At 38.6% G+C, this 16,919-nt stretch overlaps 1 protein-coding gene across 6 annotated transcripts in view; it reads left to right on the top strand.

Moving 5' to 3' along the window:
• Positions 1 to 43: 43 nt before the first annotated feature.
• PDE3B (phosphodiesterase 3B) overlaps positions 44 to 16,919 on the top strand; it is a 90,708-nt gene continuing 73,832 nt past the window's right edge. For 2 of the 6 annotated variants that reach the window (XM_054827982.1, XM_054827984.1), the window contains exon 1: positions 47 to 1,382. In XM_054827982.1, the coding sequence (XP_054683957.1) occupies positions 363 to 1,382 (1,020 nt within the window). In that variant the 5' untranslated portion in view covers positions 47 to 362. Of the gene's footprint in view, positions 1,383 to 16,919 lie in introns of all 6 variants that reach the window. The other 4 variants (XM_054827988.1, XM_054827987.1, XM_054827986.1 and 1 more) reach the window with 4 other exon arrangements.

Here is a 16,919-nt window from a genome sequence, read left to right on the forward strand (position 1 = left end):
GCCGTGTGCAGCGTCGTGAAGGAAGGCGGGCGGGCGGGCGGGCGGGCGGCTGTTCCTTGCCTCATTCCCACCCCCGCCGGGGCTTCGCCGGCGGCAACGGCCGCCGGCGAGCGCTGGGAGGCGACAGCGAGTGCCTGCCGCTGGATCCGTTCGGGGAAAGCAAACGAGCGAGCGAGACTTTTACCTTTTCTCTCTTTTCCCGTCTTTACCCACCATGCTGCGGACGCCGCTGCCCGCGGAGGAGAAGCGGCGGCTCAGCCCGGCGCCTTTCTCCTGAGGAGATGAGGGAGGCGCGGCCGGGCCGGAGCTAGCGCGACCCGCGCCTCTCCCCCGTGCTCCCCCCTCCCGCGTCCCCGACCACCATGAGGGAAGAGAGAGAAGCCGCGGCCGCCTCCCACCACGGACCCAGCAAACCCCCGCAGCACTACCAGCAGCCGGACGGCGGCGGGGCGGCTGCCCCCCTGGCGCTACCCAGCGGCAGCAGCCCGGAGAGCCTGCGGAACGGCTACGTGAAGACCTGCGCGACCCCCCTGAGGCAGGACCCCCCGAAGAGCTTCCTCTCTCTGCTGTTGTTCCCTACCGCCGCCGCCGCCTCCTCCCGGGCTCTGCTCAGCTTGGGCGCCCTGGCCGCCGTTGTCCTCTCGCTTCTGGCCTTTCACGGCCAGGGCAGCGCCGGGGACCAGCAGGACGGGATCGGCTGGCGGAGCCCCTGGCCGCTGCACGCCTTGCTGTGCCTGTCCTGCTGCCTCAGCTCCCTCTTCAGCATCGCCTGTGCCTTCTTCTTCCTCACCTGCTACCTGGCCGGCGTCAGGCGCGGGGAGCACGGCGGCGGCACGACCCGCTGGTGGCTGCTGGCGCTTCCCGTGTGCTGCTACTCGGGGGACTTCGTGGCGCTGCAGTGGTTGCTGCCTGCGGAGGGGCACGAAGAGGAGCCCCAAGCCCCCGCCGAGCCGCATATGGTCCTAGGCAGGCTCCTGACAGTGCTGGGCTCGGTGGCAGCGCTGACCCTGCTGCAGAGCCCCCTGAAGTTGCGCCGGAGCCTCCTCGTCTTGGTCTTCTCCAGCCTGGTGTGGCTCGTGTCGCTCACCAGCCTTCACTCGCTCCCCCCAGCCCTCAGACCGCTGTTGGCCGGCTCGGTCGGGGTGGCAGGCTGCCTCCTGGCACTGTGTGGCGGGGAGCACGGCATCTTCTCGGCTCAGAGCCGAGGAGCGCACCACCAGCATCATCACCACCCACGGTTTTCCAGCGTGGAGGAAAAAGTGCCTGTGATCAGACCCAGGAGGAGATCTAGCTGCGTATCCTTAGGGGAAACTTCGGCCAGCTACCATGGCAGCTGCAAAATGTTTAGGAGACCCTCGTTGCCTTGCATTTCCAGAGAGCAGGTAGGTTTCTCTGAAACTGGAGGGTGAAACTTTCTGAGGAATGAGCACCACTCGCTTTTCCTAGCTGCTGTGTAAGTCTGTGCTGCATGTCTGCTGTCAAACTCCTGCTAGAAGAATGGAGGAAAATGTTAGTCCCTTAGCGGGTTTCTCAACTCGGTTCTGCAGAATCTATATAATCCTTTATGTCTGTATAGAAGCTAAATCATAATAATGTATTTGCTTTAAGACAGAAGGCTCTCTCGCTTTTCATGCGATCTTAACTATTAAAAAGTACTTATTGATTAAAACAAAACTCCAAACCAAACATCTTCAACTATCAGCTACCTTGTTATTTTAATTGTTTCTTTTCCCGAAACCCACCTGCCTCCTCTGGCAGACTTGACGAGAGAAAGAAACCACAGCTTTCTAGCTGCTGGGCACTACTGGTTCTTCCCGCTATCAACAAAATGATTGCCAAGTGCTAAAGAAGTATCAGTTTTTGAGGGATATTATTTATCAAATGTTGGCGTTGTTTGAGTGGCAGCTGTCCTTCTGCCTTGCAGATCACTGTCTCTTGTTTCTCCCTCTCACCTTCTCTTCCTAGCTCCACGTAAGTTAACATTAGGTTTGGGTTGATGCGATTTAAGAAACCTCCTTTTACTGAAGAGAGAGCTGTTCAGTAGAGCCTGGAGGGCTGCCCGAAACGCTCAGTTTTCTTGAATGGAACTCTGTTGGTTTCTACCTCCCGGAAAACTTTTCAATGAGTCTTGTTTTTTGTAGCGCAAACTCCCCCCAGTGTGTGTGGGAGTTTGTTTTTATTTGGGAACTTGCACGTGAACAGCAGGAACATCGAGTCGTGTTGCCGGTGGAACTGGCCCGAGGCTGCTGCAAGTGGATTATCAGCCCGTTATAGGAGGGAGAATAAGGGGAGTGTATTTAATAAACGTGCAAGTGAACAGTTTCTGGAAAGTGGTTGTTGCTGCAGAATCCTCCATCTACTACTATTGTGGTCGAAATTCATAGATACTAAATGAAATTTTCTAATTTTGCTTTGACATGTATTCCGTAATGCAGTTCTCGTAATTGACTGTGAAATAGGTCGAAGGAAATACGAGGTGAATCTGAAACAGTGTAGTTTTCGAGCATTTCTTTCCCTGCATTTGCACAATAGAATAATACAGCGGTAATTGTTTTTGCACAAAAGGTTAAAATGCAACTATGCTCTAACAGGCTTCAGAAATAACTCGTTCAATAAGTTTCACATTATCTAATGCATACGATGAAAGAAACATTAAAATATTGTACTAGCAGTTAAGATATGTAGGGAATATTGTATAATAATTTACTTTCTCTGTTCCCTTCTGGATAGTAAATGCTCTCCTGTTACATTTGTCTGCAGTACAAAAACCTCAGAAAATGTGGTTTCATTAACCTTTCTAGATGATAGAAGATATTTGTTCTTATGCAAGTTACTAAATGCTTCCTTTGATATTCGGCTCACTTTCTAAAGGCATGCGCATATTTCAAGTTAAGGCATTTATTATTCTTTAAGTAACATCATAAATGTCAACCATAACTAAATACGTAGAGTTTATTGGCAGTACTTAAATCATAGGTGTGCATAATAAAATGTAACTGTTTGGTAGACTTCCAGAACTTGATATCTTTGTTATCACTAGAAGTGAACAGAAACAACAAAGAGATCTGAAGTTCTTTATTTTTCTAATACCCTGTTATGCTTTACAATAAATATTTGTGCTTTATTAGGCACAGTTTAAATGGGATTCATAGATATATGTTCTCTGCAGTATTTTATATGTGATTTTGTAAGGATAACACAGGTTATATCCTCTGATCTCCTGTCTGACTTAGAGAGAGATCAGACATTGGAGAGCAAATAAAACATCAATTGTTGGGGGGGGGGAGGAAGAAGTAAGCCCATAATGTGTGGCTTTATTTGAATAAACACTACTAGGTTTTTATATTGCTTCCTTGAAACAGAAGGAATGTATGCACTTAATGCTTTTCAGAGAGCATTTATTATGTGAATTTCCTTTAAGGACTGGTTGCATGATTTGCAGATCTTTATAAAACATTACAATGATTCTTTTCCAATATCAATATTTTAAGAGTGAGTTTAATGAGCATTATTAGGAAGATCAGTGGAGTACAAGGAAAATGCTGCAGGTCCACCATGACAGGAATACTTTGATGAATGAGAGCTAAGTTGCTATTGTGATTCTGTTAGATGTATTTTGTATGATTGTTATGAACCTCTTGCATATAGAAGTTTGTATAAGCATTGACAAGCAGGGGCACATAAGAACAAAAAAAGGCAGTTGTATTGAATCATAGAATCCTAGGTTGGAAAGGACCTCAAGGATTATCTGGTCCCACTTTTCTGGGCAAAAGCATGGTCTAGAGAAGATGTCCCAGCACCCTGTCCAGCTGAATCTTAAGTGTCCAATGCTGGGGAATCCACCACTTCCCTGGGGAGATTATTCCAATGGCTGATTGTTCTCATTGTGAAAAAATTTCCTCCTATGTAGATTTGAGTTACGCTTTGAGGAAAATAGGGAATGCTAGTATTGACCTCAAGTTTTCAGTTACTTTTTGATTTGAAATTATGCCTGACTCTATGTGTAGGTAAATACACGAGAAAATAATTATATTGAGTTGACTGGGGTTTTTTTTATTAATAAGCTCAAGCCAACAATTCTATGGGGTCTGTGTGCATGGAGAGTGGAGGAGGGAACAGGTATGTGCAACCAGTAGTGTGTGCACACTGGAATTGGATGGAGCTATCACTGTTTTCTGGGTTTTCTGGGGTAGAAGTGGAAAGAGGCCCTGTGACCACGACCCTGTAAATGCTTTCTAATTTGAGCAATCCTTATGACAAATATTTAGATTATTGCTTTCTGTACTTGAACAGGTATGACAACTACAATGCTGGAAGGTTAATAAAATTAATTACCTTTATTCTTACCTTTTATATGAGTATACATGCTTACTTTAGCCACCGAAGTCTACAAATTCATGCTGTGTGTGGCTTTTCTGCAGTACATATGGCTAACAGTGTAGTTTAAGGGGGGAGGAAAGAGTCTTGAATAGATTATATCTTTAATTTTTTATGTGAGTGTACTTAAATGCCATTATCAAAATATATAAATACACATAGAAGGAAGCAATATGACTAAAATTAGGGTTAAAAATAATGAAAATGCAATGTCTTTTCTGAACTCTACTGTATTAACACTTCTCCTGCTCACAGAAATTAGTATGTTTTTAGCAGTAAACAGGCTTTTTGTATTCTTACTTCACTATTCATCTTAGACCTAGAGAGAAATTGCTTATTAGCAGTATGACTGCAGTATTGATTGGTATTACAAATTTTGTGTAGATGACGTTTTTATTGCATGTATTAATCAGATGCTAGTCTGTTAGCTGTACCTACTGCTGCTGGTATCAAAGGGATTATCTTCATTGACTGTTGCATATTTAGCACTTAATTTTATTTATTTTTTTTGCATGAAAGCCAAATCAGATTTGGGAAGCTAAAAGGTTCTTGTCAGTATTGCAGATCTTGTAAACACTCTGTCTTGAAAAATATTGTAGTAAAACATTTTTTTTTTCTTTAACATGGTGGTGAACATGTATATGAGAGCAATTAACCATGTGTAGAAACTCATACATAGGAACTTTTCAGAATCCAGAAAGAATATGTGATTTCTAAAATTCATATTTTTCCTTGAGTAAAGAATAGGCCTTCCTAATTAAATATACAGGATGTGTGTCCAAAACAGTCTGCAAACAGTGCTGATACTTTTCCTAGTTACCTGACTAGGTTCAAACACCTAGGAAGGCTGGGATATTTCATGGATAAAGACTGCTTTCATATTGCACTCTGCTAATTACAGGAATAATTGTTTTGTGGTTAGGTTGTTGGATTGACCGCCACCTCCCCAGTTTCTGGTCGAATGTATCTCGTACCTTTGATGCCTTACCCAAGGAAGATCAGGACTCAATTTCAGGAGTCTAAAATATTTATGTAACTTGAAATTAAGGAAGTTCCTTATTTGCTTAGACAGTTTATATCTGTGTCTGTTACCTATTTGTGAAACTAATTATACTTGCTCCTTAAGTACTTGAGGTATAGACTTTCTAGTGCAGAAGCTGGCTGTTAATATGTATTTTACAGTGTCTTAAAATTGTTAAATTCAGATACTCTTTGCAGCCTAGAAACATGTGACCCTTTACCTGTTGATTGCAGCCAATAACATAAAATGTAACTCTTCTTCCAATGTATTTGACAAACTAGCTCTTTGAAATTTTAAGTTTTCCCCTAATGGTTACTATGACTCTTACCACAAGTACCTGCATGTCAAGATTTGTTTCTGTTGTTAACAGAATCTTCATATCTCCTGGGTTTTTATTGTTTGTCTTATGAGGAAAATCAAGGTAGAAATGTGGGTGTATTGACCTGTGAATGTAATCAGTTTCAGTGAGATGCAGCTGAGTGTGGGGAAAATACAAAGAGAAGGATTACATGGTGAAAGCAACAGTCTTGGAAAACTGTTTTGGCAACCATATTTCAATGATTAGGATTATATTGTTTCTGTCTGGTTCTCTCTGACCATGACAAAATGTTTTGTGCTAGATGAAATGTGAAATGAGAAGACTCTTACCAAGAGTTGCATCCTTTTTTTTTTTTCTTCCCCGCCTCCTTTCTTTTTTTTTTCATCCTGAAATTAAATTCTTTAAGTATCATACCGCAAAGAAAGGATGATTTGAGCATGGTCTGCCCATAGACACCTGTGGAAAGGTCAGAGATTAAGATGGTATCCTCTAGCAAAGTGACCATTAGGACCATACAGTGGTTCATAGAGAATGATAAAGAATGCTATTAGGGAGAGTGAGTGCAGTTAAGAACTCTGTTAGCTAAGTTTACCTTAAGCTGGTTTTTAGATAACCAAAACTTGGTGGCAGTTCATGTTCCGGACAGAAAAAGTATGCTAAAAGCAGGGAAACATATCTGTAAGTCATCAGCATAGCAAAGGGAGTTGACTCTTTCTGCAGGTGGGGTTTCCTGGAAAGAAAATGTAAAAGGAGAAAGGAAGGAGATCAAAGACAACTGCTGTGGAAATGCTGGAGAAATTTGGAGGAAGGTGAGGGTGGTGTGACCAGAGTGCCAGTAGGAAAGAAACAGAAGAAGCTGGGAGAGAAGGTTCCAAGAGCCGTGTGATTGACTGTGACAAAGAAAAGTAACAGAATAAATTGGATAAAGTACTAATTTTCAGCTTTGACTAGGAAGACATTTTAAACTTATGAAAGAAAATTGTAGTGATGAGGAACAAAAGGTTTCCAGAAGAGTCTCTAGAATGGCAAAGAGGACAACCTCTACACTGCAGTTTGTGAACAGTATATTCTGTAAGGTTAAATATGAAAGGGAAGAGAATTACAAGGAGCCAGGTGTATTTTTCCTGAGGAAAAGACTCATCTTTTGACACAACATATATGTGTGCTCATACATGCCTGACAGTACCATCCTAATAGTTAAACATGACCAACTGAACTGACTGAATACTATGACCTTAGAGGTTTCAAAGATAGCAAATTCCAGCAAGTTTTATGAAAAAAGGTGAGTGGGATGTAAAGAGACCCTATGGAATATGCCCAACACAGAGCAAGTCTGCAGTGTCATGTCATGAGTGAATACCAGAGCTGGTGTGCAAGAATTCTGTTAAAGTCTGGGACTTATTTGACATTTGATAGGAAAGTTATATTTTTTAAAAAAAGCTTTTTTTCCTCCTGTTTTAGTTTTCTGATACCTAAAAATGAAAACTTCATGTAGCCTTACCATCATTCAAACAAATTACTGATCAAAGCCACCTCTATCAGGTGTAGTGTTCAGAAACTAGTTGCTGAAGATGGAAAAAAGTAAATCTTGTACTTTTGTTCAAAGGTAAGGATTATCAGAGGGAAACTGGAAGATGTAGTCTGTTCCATCATTGATGCAAAAACTTCCGGAGGAAAACAGATGAGAAACTTCTGCCTGCCAAATGAGAAGGGAGGGCAGACCACAGCAGGCTACAACCATAGAATATTTTGTTGGCATCTCGCCCATTTTTCCAGGATAAATCTATATGGAGGGAGAAAGCTGAAAGTATAGTTTAATATGAGAGTAAAAGGGAGTGAAAGGAAATGTTGAATTTCAACTGACTTTTTCAGTGGGTGAAAACAATACTTAGCAAGGTGGAATGACACAACAGAATAAATTTTAATGGAAAAAAAAATGAGACTTTTCTGCAACTCTATAGTGGGAATGAAAATTTAAGGTAAAAGTGAGGACTTGGATTGGTCAGGGCAGACTGTGTAATATATGAGTGAATGTTAGTGAAGCATAAAAAGGATCAATAACTTTAAGGATCAAGTGGAAGTACAAGAGTACTAGAGCCTTCCAAACAGACAGGAACCACAGACACTAATAAATTAGAGTTCACAGGTTAACAAGTAAACAGACAGATGATGGTATTTGGGATGGGGAAGTGTGACAGAAACAGATCGGAGAGATCTGTCCTTAAGGAAGACCAGTTAAGTGAATGGCTTTATTAGCGAGTGTGACAAAATGAAGTGTTCTGGGAACTAGAGACAGCATAACAACAAATGACTGCTGAAATAAAATTAGTTTGCATAGCAGTTTTATGTTTGAAAATGGATCATACAGCTTTGGGAAAGGACATAATTCATATAAATACAGGCAGCTAGTGACCAGGAGTATGTTTTGAAGTGTTTGGCCATCTCTACTTTTTCATAGATTTTATATGTAGCATGTTTCTTTGAAACAAGTGCAAATTTACTGGGAGAGGGACAGAATGGATATCCGAGTAATGTTTTTGTATATCTCTGGTAGTTCAATATTTATGAAAACCAGTGCTGCTGTGCAAAACATTCACAACTACCAGTGCTAACTTCACATTGTACAGGAGGTGCGGAAAAAACTAACTTATTTCCAATTAAATGGCTAATTGAATGGTAATGCTGACAAGTTTTGTTATCCTGCACTGAGTTGCTTGCATTAACGTTCCTTTATGCAAACCCAAATACCTTCACTAAGTTAAAGCCATATTTGCAGCAAGTGTTCCATGTGTCATTCATTTGATAAATGTTTGCTTTATGGAATGTTAAATGATCTTTTTTCCATATAATTTACTATTTTTAAGCTATTCAAGGTACCATAGAAAATGTACCATGTGAAGCTGTATTTGGGTGCTTTGGATTTGGTTTTGAGAGATCCTTCCTCTTTTATGAAGAACATTCCAGGCTTTTTGGTATGATTTAGCAATATAGGTGCGTTGATTTAGCTATATCTATGCTGGTAATAGTAATTGAGAAATATGCATTTGGTTTAATTTGGGGTGAGTACTTTCAGTATGGTCAAAACAGCCAGTGCTGCTTCCCTGCCCCGGAGGAACTGTACAACTGTTAGATGGTGATACAGCAAGCCTGTGTCACACCTGCCTGTTTATTATCAGTACAGGTTTATCAACAAAGTTCATAATATAGAATAAACTCTTCTGAAAGTGTGTAAAACTTAAGGTTTGCAGGGGGAAGTTTTATCGCTTTTATTGAAATAACAGCTTAACAATGACTCCCTGCACTATGGTATTAGAGTGTCTCTTTTAACCTTCATTATTGGTCATGTTACATTTTCTTACTGATTAGCTTAAACTTTTTTAACAGGACAGGAGCTAAACTAAAGGCTAAAAACGGCATTCTTATATTAGGCTCACTGTCCACATATTTAGCATGATTTTTGTTCCAATGTGACCTAAAATTGAAGGCCTGTATTTATATTTAGGGTCTTTTTATTTTTCTTAGAGTCACTTTAATATTTCAGGTTCAATCATAACTTGTTTTCTGGATTTATTTTTCTTTTCCTTCTAAGCACTTTTGTGTGATACCTGTTTGACACTTCAGGAATGTAGTTTTGTTCCTTCTGTCTGGTAGATTCTCTTAAAGGGATTCTAAATTTCTAGGTACTCTAAGTTACTAATATATGAGAAGTAGGACAGGTTTTTTTAAGAACAGGTATCAGTGAGTTTTTCTAGTACTTTTGGCTTTCCAGAACAGTTTCTATCCTTTCACACAAATTGCTGACACGCATACTATTTTTCAACATTTGATGACTGATAAAGACTAATCCTCAGATGTCATTATCTTCTATGTGAGAGATGTACGGTGGCCAAGGAACCTTTGCAGAAGTGGATGGCCTCTTACCTGGGCTTGTAGCTTTGGAAGGGATAGATCTGAACAAACTTTTTGTGAGCTTTCTCAGGCAGGGATTGATCTCTGTAATTATTAAACATCATTAGTAGTTAATAAAATTCAGTGTCATGCATTTAGTTTAATTATGCTAACTTTAAAAAGAAAGGCATGTATTTGAGAGAAGTCTTAAGTGATTATTGTCTTGATTAATTTCCACACTAGTCTTCATTTCATTTGGTTTGCCACCTAGACAGTGTAATGTGTAAATGCACTCACAGGATCTTTGATACCCGCTCTTGCAATTCCATAGTATCTTACATGTTCTCACTCCCTTAGAATTATCCTCATTACATAATATGAAATTAAATTTCAGTTAATTTAAAATGCATTTTTGTAGATGCAAGCAGTTATGGTCTTATGTGTTGGTAGTAGGGGAGGGAAATTTGTGTGGAAACCTGAAGATGTGATTAGCAGACTGAAAAAGTTTAGATCCTGCTATGCCTGTGAAATGCCATCTGCTCTGGCACTGCCCAGAAGGAATTGGCTCAGACTGGAAGAAGTCAAGGCACGCTAGCAGAATTTTCCTCTTGACTAGCCCGATCTGGCAAGAAGCAGGCTTGATTTTGCTCAGGGAAAGATGAATGTTGGTCTGGGTTATACTGTTTCCATTGAGATTGTCCATACAAAAGTGCACTGAAACACAGATGTACCTACTGTGTATTGCTGCTTACAAACTGGGGTAAATAAATGCATTAATGATGACAGGGGCTTGGTTCTTTCTAACATGTGAGTATAGAATAGAGCAGTATGTTTCATGTCTTAACTAGAAAATACAAGCAAGCTTGTGTTGTCCATCCTGTATGTGTCCTCTTTCTGTCCTTGTTTCCACTAACTGCATTTTTGGGGCAGCATATTATCTGGGGGTCGCTGAAGCATACTTACAAAGCAAATTTCAAATGAAACTTGCAACGAGAGAATTTCAATTGATTATGCACACAGATATTTAACTAGGCATCTTCTAGTCTTTTTTTAATAGTAAAAAGCTGAGGAATGTTATGTAGGATCTTTCCAATGATTAAAGAAATGTAGTATGTCTGAAGTTAAAATGAGTGATTACCATGAAGTAAATAACAGCTTTGTGCCGTTATGGCAAAGCACAGTTGAAAGTATTTTGATTACAAGTATCTCTTGACTTATTTTTATGTACTTCTAGAAAATCATTAATTAGAATCTGTATCAGAGTTTCTTACTCCTTTTTATTCAACATAACAGAAGGTTTCCATCCCATAGTAATACTGAAAATCTAATTTTTCTTTCTATTTGGAGTTTCTGGGTTTATTAAGAAAGAAGAGTTTGGAACAGCTTTTATGTTAATGACCAGTCTTTTTTGTCATTGCATTGTCAATAAATAAATTTATTTTTCATAACTGACAGCCTGTTTGTTAGATGTCAAATAATTTTTAAAGAAGTTTGAAAAGAATAGATTTGCAAGTGCTTTTCTATAATTTCAAGATGAAAATAAGAAAACAGGAGTAGATGAGCAGAGGCAGATGCTGGCTGTTGCTTTTAAGGGTCGCCTGTTTTCAAACCCTCTGAGACAATGACCATCATATCGGAGACATCTGCAGAATGTTCTGAAGAAGAAAATAGTACTCTCGTCTATGTGTGAAGGTTAACAATTTTTTATGAAGAGTAAAAAACAAAACTAGTTAAAGGACCCTGAGCTTCAAACAATTGTCAAACTGAGTAAGACCTCTGTGCTTACGTATGAAATTTGCATAACCTGTTATTAAGATGATTAAGGATAAAATTTCAAGACAGATTCATTTAGAAACTGATTTTGTATCTGTAAACATAAAATTGATACCTCGTTCAGGAACAACAACTGTTCTGACAACTTTAGAAAAGATTCAAACTGTGTTTCATTTAATAAAGACATACCATTTCAGGATTAACTGCAAAAGTCAATACAGCTTTAATAATGGGCCTATGAAGGTATATAGTTAGTCTTATGTCGTTTTTCTCGTATGAGACTAGTTGCTGTTAAAATCTCACTGCTAAAGATTTGTAAGTCTTTTATACTTGCCTTAACACTTACTCTATTAAGAAGCTCCCTAGAGTCAGCAGAGCTCTTAAAGCTTTCAAGTGGAAAAGAACATGTGTTTAACAGTGTTTAAGGATTGAGATTATAGTCCTTACTTGTTTAAAAATTCACAGGGTTTAATGTAATTTATAACTTTAGCTCTCTAGTAGCAAGTGTTAACAATCTCAAATGAATACATTCTTAAAGCTATGTCCCTTTCTCTTACCTGGTGATGGACAGGATTAGTGTGATTTTTAGAAGGCACATCTTTATTTTTAATTATTTGGGTCTTGAAAGGACAAGAAAAATAATTTCCCAGGAGATTAATGTAATTCAATAGTAAATTGCTTGCTTGCTTGTCTTGTCTTTTTTGAAATGTCATTTTTCTTTCTCTTTCCCTGTCCTTAGCTGTTTTTACAATAATTTTAGCACCTCTTCCTACCAGTGTGTTCCTTCTCTTTGTACATGTTACAAGATCAGTAACATAATTTGGTCCAAAATTACAAGTATCTTTCAGCAAAGACATAAAAATGTTCTGACTGTAAACATTTTACTTTTTTAGAAACCTAGCAATCAAATTATTGTTCAAAGAAAAATGTGTAGAATATTTGGTAACCCATAAATTATAAAATAGAAGAATTAAATATTTCTTTGCATTTACAGCCTAAAAATATTTCTAGAATCCCTTACTTGAGTACCATGTAAGTTTCCGTTATTTAAAAATGATATATAAGTAGACTGAATTTGAAAAGTTGTGTTTGTTTATTTTTACATACTCCTGCAGACCTTATCCTTTACCTTGATACTATACAATATTGCAAAGTTCTTTGTTTTATTCTTTTACTTATGCACATTAGATACAAGGTGCTTGTTCACCTGCTTCATTCTCTGTAAGTGTAACTGCAAATTTTTTTGTAAGATCTGAGCTCTTAATATGTAGGCTTTTGTAGTTAGGAACTTATTTTTTGCTGCCCAAAGAGAATCTGTATGTCTTCAGTAGTTTCAAAGCTGAAAACAATCCTCTGTTTATTTCCTGGATAGAGGGGACAAAGGTTTTCTAGGGTTTGTTTGTTTGCTTGCTTTTAAGAAGACTAAGCCTTTAGCCATCTTGTTTATGTTTTGCCTAACTCCTATTGTAAGCAAGTGAGGAGGGACAAATAGTAGTATTGGCTCAAGTGCTGGAGTTATAGCAAGAGTAGCTGGCTGACTAATGGTAACAGGGAATGAACCGTGCCTCAAAAAATAAATACTGAACATCTTACTCTCTTCACTTCTCCTCCATTCAAAGTGGAGGGAAAGAATTAGAGGCTTTGTATTTGTCAATGTACCTTCTGGCGATGTTTGAGATCTGCAAGAAAGCTTTGCGTGACCTTTATAATACTGACATTCATATACAAATTTAATTGAGGTATTTCATTCTGATTACAGCTTGGGTTGTAACAGGGCCAGTAGGAGCAGAGGAATATTTTTCTGTCCTGATGTCTTGAGCTTTACTTGCCTCCACATGGCAAGCAAATTTAACTGGACTTTTGCAGAACTTTTTTTTTTAAAGGAAATTTTGAACTTTATTTCCAATTTCTGAGTAATACTTTGGCTCAGTATGTCTGTTAGATTCCCAGCTGTGTCCCAGGTCTGTCTTTTTCTTCCCATCAGCTCTGCTTCACTTTTTGAGCTGTTCTGCAGTGGTACCCCTGCAGATTTCAGGAAGAGGGGTAAGCCAAGAAAAGCCAGTCATAAAGAACAGTGAGTTCCCTGCATCTGTCTTGTCATGAGCGTCATTTGGGAGGTTCTCTAGTTTGGTGGACAGAGCTGTATTTTTCTTCTCGTGTCCCAGTCAAAGTGTAGCAGGGGACAGAGCTGGAGAAAAACTGTATATCATGATGGCAGATTCTGTGGATTGTTATAAGGCAGGTAACAATTCTGAGTATTGTAAAAGTACTAAATTGTTAGTATTTGGATAGACTTCCAAGCCTTATAGAGGCTAACCTTCTATACAAAATGGTCTTGTTAGATATCAATTACATAACTGAAATGTTAAAGTCACTTGGTGCTTATTTTCCTATTTAGATATAAGTATTTTTTAGTGCCCTCTGACAGAACTCGTATGTGGATGTTTCTCTACTTGGTTCTAATCCAAGCATCTACAAACTCATTTTATCAAAGATGTCTTCAGCAACCATTTTATGGTTTAGTTTTGGAGAACCTGTCTGAACCTTGAATCCCATAACCTAAAGCTGTCATGTTGCTCATGATTTTTCTCGGGGTTCCCTGATACATTGTTGAATAGAGTTAGTGTGGGAGTCTTTGGTATCCCAGCATAACCCTGCAACAATAGTCTCACTAGTTTGTGCTGGTTTGCTTCGCCCCCCTACAGTGATATTTGGGTTCCTCAGAATGCCTTGTGTCGTCACAGGTTTTTTGCCTATCATTGCCTCTTCATCCCTGAAACTACTTGATTGCTTTCTGAAATTTCCATAATCACATACCAGACTACATCCTTTATTTTTTCCTGAGCTGGCTTTCCATTTAACTGAAGACTATTGTATATTGGTGAAGAGAACATTTCTTTCTTTTTTCTTCTGCCTTCCTACCTACCTGCTTCCTACTGGGTCCTGCAGCATCAGAATGAAGAGGAATGCAGGTATATGGGAAGAAGCTAAGGAGTAATGCAGAGGAAAACTATACTAATAGAGTAGAAAAGCTTGCTGATGGAAACATCTGCATTTAGAGAAAAACATCACTGAGATGCTAACAAATAATTAATTGCTGACAAAGCCAGAGCATTGATCGTATTGTGTAAACATGGTAGCCCTTTCTTGTTTCTTATTTTCTAGATAAGTATAGTTGGCAGTATGTACCTGCATTCTGTTCCTTGGAGTTTTATTTCAGGCTGCCTGTTTGTCTGTACACCTGAGCTTTTTGGCCTAACACTTTGTATTTTGTGTTTTGGAATATGGATAAGCTATAATACTAGATTTGAGCAAGAAGGCCTCCCAAGAAACTGGAGAATCCATGATGTATTTGAAAGAATGAGACTTCCAGTTACTGGAAAATCAGGACAGTTTTAGATCTCATTTTGGAGCAGTTCTAACTTTATATGAACCTGGCTTCCTGAGTGAATAAGCTTTTGTGAAAGAAATAGTGAAAAGTCCCTAATGTTGCCTCCTCCCTGCACCTTCATGTTTTCAATACCTAGTTCTCTTTAGTGGTCAGGAAGCTGCTGTGACAGGTTGTTCTGGCTGGGTGACATCTGTCTATTTCAGAATGCTTTAGGGGATTTCCCACTTAAAATTGCACGGGGCAGATCAGTCAGTGAAGTGGGAGATTTTTTTTCAGCAGTAAATTTCATGTGCATTTTGCCTTGGTGAAGCATTGCCCAGAATTTTTAACCAAAAATGATTACTTTAATCTTGCATTTTTGCTTTCTTTGTGCCCCACAACTATTCCGTAGTACAGAAAAACAGTTATGTTTTACACTGGATAAGCACTGATGTCAGCACATAAAAGCTTCGTGCTGGAAATAGTTTGTTTCATGTTTATTCATGTCCTGAAATTACCAAATTCGCATTTAAAAATAAACCCTAAAATTAACTAATTGGTTTTTGTGCAATATATTACCAAAACAGCCAATATTTGCATTTTTTTATTAATGTGTTTGATTTTTTTATTTGCTGTAGAATATGCAGTTCCCCTGAAAGATAGCTCACTGATGAGATACATAGTCTCTACATTTTTTTTTTTAAGATCAAAATGTGTTTTTTGTTTTCCTTGGTGTATACAGTAACTGTTTTGTGATACATTTTTAAAACATGCTTCCTACTTATATAGGAATACACATCTATTTGAAGTGAATGAGAAGTAGTTTGATACAAACATCTAGAGGATCTAATTTACCTTGGGTATAGTATAAAATTGGGAAAATTCTGGAACTATAAAGTTAAAATGAGAGATATGGATAATTTGATGTTTTATGTAAAGTCTACAGGTGACTAATTTTTTTTAAACTTGATTTGTGGCAGAAACTTTCAGTAGTGCAAATGCAAATAAAAGAATACGTAACATCTTTTAATTTTAGATGATGTTTTCTTTCTTTTGTTTTCCTTCTTAATTAAAAAGTGTAGAGAGCTAGTGCATTTGTGAGAATTAAAAATGCATGCACAAAACATTGCTGTAAAAGTTAATTTATAAGTACGATAGATTAACTGTAAAGATGTTAGTCAAGGGTTAAGCTTAGTGTGTTTCGCTGGCTGTTGAGTGAAACAGGATGCAGTGACTACATTGTCAGACTGCTGGTGTGAGTGCAAACAGATGAGGAAATGCTGGATCAGGCACTTCAGCAACTTGGGCTGTTACCTAGGAAACCGCTTGCGTCATACTTGCCAGCAATTAGCTTACAGTTCTTTTATTTTTGATAGTGTTGCAAGCTGAACTCGACTGTTACAAAGGAAAAGGCTGGCTTCATCTCAGACTGTTCGGTTGTGACTGCTGCTGTGGTGCTCATGAGAATTTGCAAAGTGCTACTTTGGATAAATTGAACAATCGTTAAACTCTCCAGCCTACTTCTCCAAAGAACATTGTAGTTGTGCTTGATTCTGAAAGACGTACAATCAATTTTTTGTGATCTGTATGAAAATGATCTTCCCTAGTTACCAAATTAAGTACTACGTAAGTTTCAACAGTGTTTTGGATATCACCACCTTTTCTAGCAATTATACCAAAATATTCTTGTGTGTTATATATTAAAAAATAGTTTTCAAAATTAATGTTACCTGAGGTTTAACCTCTAAAGCAAGGGATCCTTTTTCTAAATACTTTTTTCCTGTGTTGATTAAAATTCAGTAACTTCCAGTGGTGACCCGGCCGGTAATATGAAGTGGTGTTGAAAGCAGTGTGTGTTTTATCTCAGAAAATCATCATGTCTTCTGCATTTCACTTAGAAACTGTAAACAAATTCACAGTAACTGATTTAATATTGATATATGTTGTTAGTATGGGTATTGTGTTATGGCTAGCTATGACTAGCTTTTTTTTTTAGGGAAAAATCATGCAGTGACCAACAGGTTAAACCAAGAGTGTTTGGCACTGTGGTTTTACTTTTTTTTATTGTGTGTGTGTGTGTTACAAAGGCAAACACACAAATAAATCTAGATTTTAACAATCTAGTATTGTAGTACATAGTTAAAGACTAAACTTCTTAAAATGTTGAGGTT

This window comes from Grus americana, chromosome 5 (assembly GCF_028858705.1).
Source record: "Grus americana isolate bGruAme1 chromosome 5, bGruAme1.mat, whole genome shotgun sequence".
Taxonomy (NCBI): Eukaryota; Metazoa; Chordata; class Aves; order Gruiformes; family Gruidae; genus Grus; species Grus americana.